This window comes from Vigna umbellata, chromosome 4 (genome assembly GCF_029865625.1).
Source record: "Vigna umbellata cultivar VRB3 chromosome 4, Vumbellata_1.0, whole genome shotgun sequence".
NCBI lineage: Eukaryota > Viridiplantae > Streptophyta > Magnoliopsida > Fabales > Fabaceae > Vigna > Vigna umbellata.
In genome coordinates, this window is record NC_142168.1 from 30,571,182 (window position 1) to 30,579,140 (window position 7,959).

Sequence of the window (7,959 nt, forward strand, 5' to 3'; positions counted from 1 at the left end):
GGTCTGCTTATTACTTTGTTTAAAATTTTGAAACGTATATTTTTGGTTTTATAAATGGTTGAGATAATAAAAATAAAATTTTATTTAGTTGATGTTTGGAAAATTAAAATCATAGTATTTCTAAATTAGAAAATCGAGTTATAAAGATAGAAAGCATACTATTTCTTTGACTGAACCTTAAATAATCTTTAAAAACAGAAATTCTAAATTAAATATTTTTTATGTAAAAGGGAAAAATATTTCTTTTACAGAGGAAATGTTTTACTGTATGATATTATATATATAACACTACAAGCAACACAAGCCTTAGTAGAATTGGTTTATTTGTCGTGTATCTTCGTCATTGTCCAAAGTGGTTCATCAACAAGCTGTTACCCAAACCACATCCAGACTTTCTCCTTCTATCTGTAAGCATTTCTCCCTGTATACAGATATTTTTTTTAATCTTTTTGAAATGTATTCTTTTTTAATTTATATGATCAAATATGTAATAATTCAATATATATTCTGCAATTGAAGGTTTTGAGGTTCAATTCGACTCCGGTGGAAGTGGTGCACCCTCAAGAATTCATCAAGATGAAGCCTTTTCAGTTCTGATTCATCTGGGTCTCGCGATTGCTAGGTTCTTATTTAGTACTTTAGGGTTTCAAAATTTGAAGTCCCGTAGAAGCTTTGTACTCTGTCTAGGTTATCGTTTGCAATGAAATGCTTTTGGGTGGCTTTGTAATTTCTTTCCCTTTTATTATTTCGTGTTTTTGTGGTCAAAGTTCATGGCTTTGAACATTTCCCCCAAATAGTGTACAATCAACAATTATCACAGCGTTGCTATAGTGTTTTTTCTTTTTCTTTTTTAATTTTTTCCTCTTCTAGTTCTATCATCTTGTTTTATTTGATTTTGTTGGGAAAAAAATTGAAAAATATCATCAATATCTGATAACTCTCACAGCTGCTCTCCCTATCGTTGAAACAAAAAGATATTATTAAAAGTAAAAAAAAAAAAAGGGAAAAAAAAAACTGTCCCTGTTTGTTCATGGGGATCCCTGGCTTGAGCGATCAGAATAATGGGCAACAAAGATTAGGCATAACTGAGCCTATTTCATTGGCTGGACCAAGTGAGGATGATTTGATCAAGACGCGTGAACTTGAGAAGGTTCTGTTTGCACTTATTTTTAATTCATATATGTATGCTTTGGAGCTTGTGGAGTGTGACTTAATGCTGAATATGGATTCTGGGTGTTCAGTACTTGCAAGGTGTTGGATTGTACGAGAGTCAGGAAGAGGCTGTGGGTAGGGAAGAAGTTCTTGGCAGGCTGGACCAGGTTGAATTTTGTTTTTTGTGTTTAATGCATTTTTTTTTTCATTAACTTTTGTCCACCCAAAAAAGAAAAGTACTTGGAAATGTAGTGGACATCCTTGTGAGTATTTTTGTTTTGATTGTGCCCTTGTGACATAAATTAGATTGTGAAGATTTGGGTCAAGAACATCAGCCGAGGAAAGGGGTTTAATGAACAACTGGTTCAAGAAGCAAATGCCAAGATTTTCACCTTCGGCTCTTATCGGTTAGGGGTATGGAGCTATTCTTATCTTCCTGTCTCTTTAATTAGTGCGTAAACACAATGTACTCTTTCTGCGTTGCATTTTTATTGTATCCAAGCATCCTGCTGGAGAAAGCTTATCTAGAAAAATTATCTGAGACTGTGAATTGAAGGAACATGAAACAATCGTTAACCCTCTATATATTTTACAATCATTATTTTTTATGTTGCATATAAACTTTTGAGAGAAAACAACTACCTTTGACTACGATGACGTGAAAACAAGAATCTGTCACAGACAAGATAGAGTTGTTGAAATTTCATTCTAAGTCTCTAGCATTACATGCCTGCCAAAGATGCCACACCAGCAAACAGACACTTCATCACAGTTCCATTGAGAATTTTTTCAGCTAGTTTCTGAAACGTTGGTAATGTGTATTGGGTTGTAAGGAGAAAAATTGCTGAGGTTGTGGGGGCAAATATAATCCATCCCTGAAGCAGAATGTACTGGGTTGTAAGGAGAAACAACGAAAATTAGGACCAAAACTTAGTTCAAAGGCTATGCAATCCAATATATTGAAACATTTTTTGTTTGTGACTTTTGTTTTACTGAAATTTCCCCTCCAAATTCTGTAGGTGCATGGCCCTGGAGCTGACATAGATACTCTTTGTGTGGGACCTAGACATGCAACCAGAGATGTCTGTAATTCTTGCCATTTTATTGTGTACATGAAAATTTTCCAGGTCACATCTTGTATCAGCTAAAGTTGTTATTAAATTGGCCTCAGGAAGACTTCTTTGGTGAGCTGAGGAAAATGCTATCTGAGATGCAAGAAGTAACAGAATTGCACCCTGTGCCCGATGCTCACGTCCCTGTGATGAAATTCAAGTTTAATGGTGTTTCAGTTGATCTCTTGTATGCAAGATTAGCTTTGTGGGTTATTCCTGAAGTAAGTGATCTATATATTATGCAAAAACAAATAACATTGTTTTAGGTACAATTGTTGTTCCTTTATATGTTTTCTCTCCATATCTCCTTCCCAGAATTTTAGACAATTTGAAAGCATTCTGTATCGAAGAAGATCACAAAATATGAGAGTCCCGGTGTTTTAAATATCATTTTGATAGTATCCTCCGTTTCTCCCTGAACCTTTACTTGATTATAGTAGATATTTCACAAGTGATTGGTATTAGAGAAGCAACTTATTTTTGGGCTCTATAATAGAACATTTAGGTGTACCTTGATTGTTGTTTCTGTTTTTCAGTTTTTAAAAGCTAAAACAACTTTTAAAATCTATAATTCAGAGAGCGGTCGGGAAAGATCTGAGGGTGCAAGGATCACGAGGGTCATAGAAAGCTGGAAGTAAAAGGCCAAAACAACTTATAGACATTATGATTTATTTATTTATTATTTTAAAAACTGAAGATAGAAATATTAGTTTTGAGAATAATTTTTAGAAACTACTCTTCTAATTGTTTTTTGTTTGCTTTTGTTTTTGAAATTAAAACATATTTCAAAAGCAGACAAAAATATACCCTTAAGGGCTGTTTACTTCCAGAAAACATTTCCTGTTTAGACTTTTTACTTTTAATTACAAAAATGCTACCCTGTTTTCACTTTGTTTCCTGTTTTCAAAAGTTTGAGGAAATAGTGAAAGCAATTTTATTTTCTTTTTTCACAATGTCCTATGCAGACTTTTAAAAACAGGAAATAGAAAATGATTTTTTTTTCTAAAACTAAATGCCCCTTAGTTCCTTTGAAAATTAAACTTCTACAGATGTGGATACATCTCCTTTCCCCATATGTGTTTTGTTTAGGCTTTATGAATCTTGAGTGTTAATTGTATCTTACCTTTAGTTAACCATTTAGTAATAATGTTTTTTTTTTTGTGTGTGCAGGACTTAGATATATCACAGGAGTCAATATTACAAAATGTTGATGAACAAACTGTTCTTAGTCTTAATGGTTGTAGAGTAACTGATCAGGTCCTGCGATTGGTTCCAAATATTCAGGTGGTGGATATGAAGTTTGTACTTCCATAGATTTTTGTGTTCATCTTTTCTATGGCATTATTATCATACTGATTGTATTCTTTTTCTGAAATGCAGACCTTTCGCACAACATTGAGATGCATGAGGTTTTGGGCAAAGCGTCGTGGTGTTTATTCAAATGTATAACATTATTACACAGGATGGCTTGTTTGCTATTCTAAATTTTTTTTACTATATTTTTGACACACTGCTGATTTTCCTAGTTATTCATCCTTTTGCTATTTCTTGGGCAGGTTGCTGGTTTTCTTGGTGGTATAAATCTGGCATTGCTTGTTGCTCGAATATGCCAGTTGTATCCTAATGCACTACCTAATATGTTAGTGTCTCGGTTCTTTCGGGTGTATACTCAATGGCGATGGCCAAATCCAGTCATGCTCTGTGCTATTGAAGAAGGATCTCTTGGACTACCTGTTTGGGATCCTAGAAGAAATCCCAAGGATAGATATCATTTAATGCCTATAATTACTCCTGCTTATCCTTGCATGAATTCTACTTACAATGTGACATCAAGTACATTACGTGTTATGTCAGATGAGTTTCAGAGGGGGAGTGAAATATGTGAGGTATGGTTTCATGATTTTAAGAATGTTTTCTTTGAAGGTTCTGTAAAAATCTCAGCCAAGCAGTCTAGTTCAGTATATACAAACATAAAGTTTGGAAATCGAAATAAATTTTGTCCAAAATTATTTTTCACCTGTTTCATCCCATTAACTGTAAGAGGAACTTCACCATTGCCCCAATATGGTTTGACATATAGGGCTTTCATGTTAGATTTTCCATGATCAGATGATTTGGCAGTGGGACAGTTATGCTAGATATTGTTTAGGAAGTTTGCCTATACTTTTTATTTATAGGTAATGGATATGTTTATATTTCTTTATCAATATTCAAGTTTTAGCAAAAGGAGTGGTTATTGATCCATTTTAGATGGGATAAGGATTGGAAGTTGGTTGGTTGGTGGAAGTTTTCTTAAATGTAATGAATGTCGTTACTGGGGAAGCAACAGTATCTTGTGGATCAATATGTTTGGGCTTTGATTTTTGTTAAATATAATTTTTTTATTTATTATATTTTTGTTTGTTTATGATGGTATTTGGCTCTAATAAGTTTCATGTTTCTGGTAATGGTAGGCTATGGAGGCTAGCAAGGCTGATTGGAATGCTCTTTTTGAGCCTTATCCCTTTTTTGAATCTTACAAGAACTATCTACAGATAGACATAACTGCAGAGAATGCAGATGACCTTAGACAATGGAAAGGCTGGGTTGAGTCTCGTCTCCGCCAATTAACATTGAAGGTATGACACTGTTAAGTAACATTGTCTTCTACTCAAGGGGTTGCATACAACTGTGTATAGTCTGTTTCCTATTCATATACAACTAATTGGGCTGTTCTTAAAACTTCTAGATTGAGAGGCACACTTATGGCATGCTTCAATGTCATCCACATCCTGGTGAATTCTCTGACAAGTCTAGACCTTTTCATCACTGTTACTTCATGGGTCTGCAGCGTAAGCAAGGAGTTCCAGTGAATGAAGGTGAACAGTTTGATATAAGGCTAACTGTTGAAGAATTCAAGCATTCTGTCAATGCTTACACACTATGGAAACCTGGAATGGATATTCATGTGTCCCATGTGAAACGCCGGAACATACCTGCCTACATATTCCCTGGTGGTGTCCGGCCTTCAGGCCCATCAAAAGTAACTGCTGAAAATAAACAAAGTTCTAAATTAAGGGCTTCTGGTCACGGTCAAGCTGAAAAATCTCAAGGAGGTAAAGGAGTTGCTGTTGGAGCGGATGATGTGAAAAAGAGAAGGAGATCAGAGGACGACATGGATAATAGTTCAAAGAATTCCAAGTCCCCTGTATCTTTACCTCCCCCTAGCAGGGAAGTTAATGAAGATATGACTCCTATTAAATGGGATGAATCAGAAGTCAATAGTAGTGACGGTCAAAAGAGCAAGAAACTTTGTCTGACATCTCCAGGGGAGATTCCTCCTGGGGATAGTGGGACCAATGGATCTGTGGCAAGCAACCAACCAGTGAACCCTATACTTGCTGCTACTGATATATCCAGTTCTAAAGAAGAAGAAAAACTAGCCATTGAAAAGATTATGTCAGGGCCATATGATGCACATCAAGCCTTTCCAGAAGAACCTGAAGAGCTTGAAGATGACACTCAGTATAGAACTCAAGTCAAAGATACTGCTGGGAGCTTGGAAAACATTACTGAATCTTTAGCCTTAAAGCCTGCAGTGGCAGAAGAGCCAGTTGTTTATATGGAAACTACTTGCTCTACTAGTTTATGCTCCAATGAGGGCTTGGAGGAGCTTGAGGTTGGCCTCTTTTTATACCTTAAATTCTAAAAAAAAATTGCTAGATTTTTCATTTGAACATGCAGCATTTGTAAATAGTAAATGCCAGTCTTCCCTAATTTGCTTTCCATTTCCTGTACTGAAGTTGCTCAAAACTCAGTCCAATGTGCATAGTAGCTGCAATTTTTTAGACTTTTTTTCATATTCCGCCTTCTGTAGTACAGCTGCATGCACTATGTCTAGTTCCTGCCGTTGGTTGTTGTACTTTTATATGACTGTTGTAGAGCGACTTTGCTTTCATTTTTTGTTCAATGTTATGTAGTACGAGTATATACACAAATGTTTGATGAGGTTATCTGGAGTCCATGTAGGTTATATGATACATGTCACATGAATCTGATAGGTTCTTTTATGAATTTAGATGAGTCATTACAGTGGCATAGCATGTTTATGAAAATATCAAAGTTATTTTACCATGCAGTAGCATTTGGTTCTGACTATTCTTTTTATCTCTTCCTTTTTGCAAAAGTCTGCTGAGCTAACAGCACCATTGTTAACTGTGCCTCCTGCACCTGCACCGCTGAAGAAGCCTCTTATCAGGTATATTCCATTATTAATCATATTCCTACTTTTACTTTAAACTTATTTTTGTTCAAGTGTTTAATTCTCTCTGTTCATGTTGACTGATTATTTTCAGGTTGAACTTCACCTCCTTGGTAAAAGCTGCTGACAAGAGTTCTTAGGCACCTCAAAACTTAATCTGCAGCTATCTGATTTATGTAAAATTGACATTTCTAGTTCCTCGTTTATTTATGTAATAACTATGATGCAGTAAATAAACCCGAGCTAGAAAACCATCATCAATTTTCATTGATATGTACATGAGAATATGTTGCACCGGAAAAATAAAAAAGATTTTGACCAGTTATGTGTAGTCTATATTGTTATCATGATATTTTTTGTCTGGGGAGAAAACCCAAATTCCATACTATTTTGTTAAAACATTGAAGTAGGAACAATCATGAGTTCAACTTAAACTATTTTGTTAAATGATTAACCTCTAGTGAATTAGGAAAAGTTTAATTCTTATATTATAGCATATAAATGTGAGTAATGATCATCTTTTACCTTGAACTATTTGGAAAAATACCATTTGCAATTTTGCTTATCAGTTTTTTCTGTTTTTTATAACTTTTTTTTTTCATTGAGGTTTCAGTCCTAAACGTATCAAATAATAGTTAAAAAATGGTTATATCTTACAAGAAGAAAAAGCGTTAAGGCACATTACCGAAAATTCGTAATTAAAAAATTATTACATTCACCATAATAGTTAAAAAAGTGAGTTAACTTAATATAATATATTTTTTAATAAACTAAAAGTTTTGTAAATTAACTCGACCTACGTAAATGAATGGATTGGCCTAATTTAGGATAATTAATGAGTAAAGGATTAGCCTACATTATTGAAATAGTTTTTGAACTCTTCTCATATAATAATAATAATAATAATAATAATAATGAAAATATTCCAAGAATGGTATAAGAGGTTGCTCTTTATTCTTAGTTTTGAATTCTTTTTCTTGTAATGATGGTAAAAGAAATATTTATAGAATAAGTTGATGGTGTTGTAATAAGGGTTGTATATTAAAAGAGCATATATATTGATTTGAGAATAATAGATATATGGAAGTCAATGATTGAAGGAGGTAATAATTTGATTTGAGAGAATGGGCAAAAAACCAGAAGAATCCTGTACCATTGCCAATTTCCATGGCTCTTGTCAAAATTAACTCTTTATATGCCAATTCTATTCCAAACATTATATACCCTTTTCATCATTATCCATCAAAACCTTTGTATGTATTACAAACTCACTTTTTTCACCATTTAATGCAATTTTATCCCAAAATTATCAAAATCAACAACTTTTTAAAAATTTTACTTATAAGCGAAACACAATTTAATTATCTCACCACATGTAATATTAGCTTCATGTTATCGTAAGAGTGTATTGCTTCTCCAAACAGATGATACTCGGAGTATGTTAACCTAGTTTTT

The 7,959-nt window shown here is 33.9% G+C and overlaps 1 protein-coding gene across 1 annotated transcript; it reads left to right on the top strand.

Annotated features, from left to right (window-relative positions):
• The first annotated feature begins 294 nt into the window (after positions 1 to 294).
• Positions 295 to 6,825, top strand: LOC124820271 (nuclear poly(A) polymerase 1-like). The gene is made up of 13 exons (XM_047291935.2): positions 295 to 407; positions 520 to 1,150; positions 1,242 to 1,319; positions 1,459 to 1,566; positions 2,172 to 2,234; positions 2,324 to 2,485; positions 3,435 to 3,548; positions 3,645 to 3,707; positions 3,821 to 4,150; positions 4,718 to 4,882; positions 4,993 to 5,922; positions 6,431 to 6,501; positions 6,599 to 6,825. The coding sequence occupies exons 2-13, from the start codon at positions 1,031 to 1,033 to the stop codon at positions 6,642 to 6,644; spliced, it is 2,250 nt and encodes a 749-aa protein (XP_047147891.1). The 5' UTR covers positions 295 to 407; positions 520 to 1,030; the 3' UTR covers positions 6,645 to 6,825.
• Positions 6,826 to 7,959: the final 1,134 nt, after the last annotated feature.

Bases quoted from the DNA above. Each gene is read 5' to 3' on its own strand.
- LOC124820271 (XM_047291935.2), top strand. From the start codon at position 1,031: ATGGGGATCCCTGGCTTGAGCGATCAGAATAATGGGCAACAAAGATTA. The intron at 5,923-6,430 runs GTTGGCCTCTTT...TTTTTGCAAAAG, and splicing joins AGGGCTTGGAGGAGCTTGAG to TCTGCTGAGCTAACAGCACC. The intron at 6,502-6,598 runs GTATATTCCATT...GATTATTTTCAG, and splicing joins CTGAAGAAGCCTCTTATCAG to GTTGAACTTCACCTCCTTGG.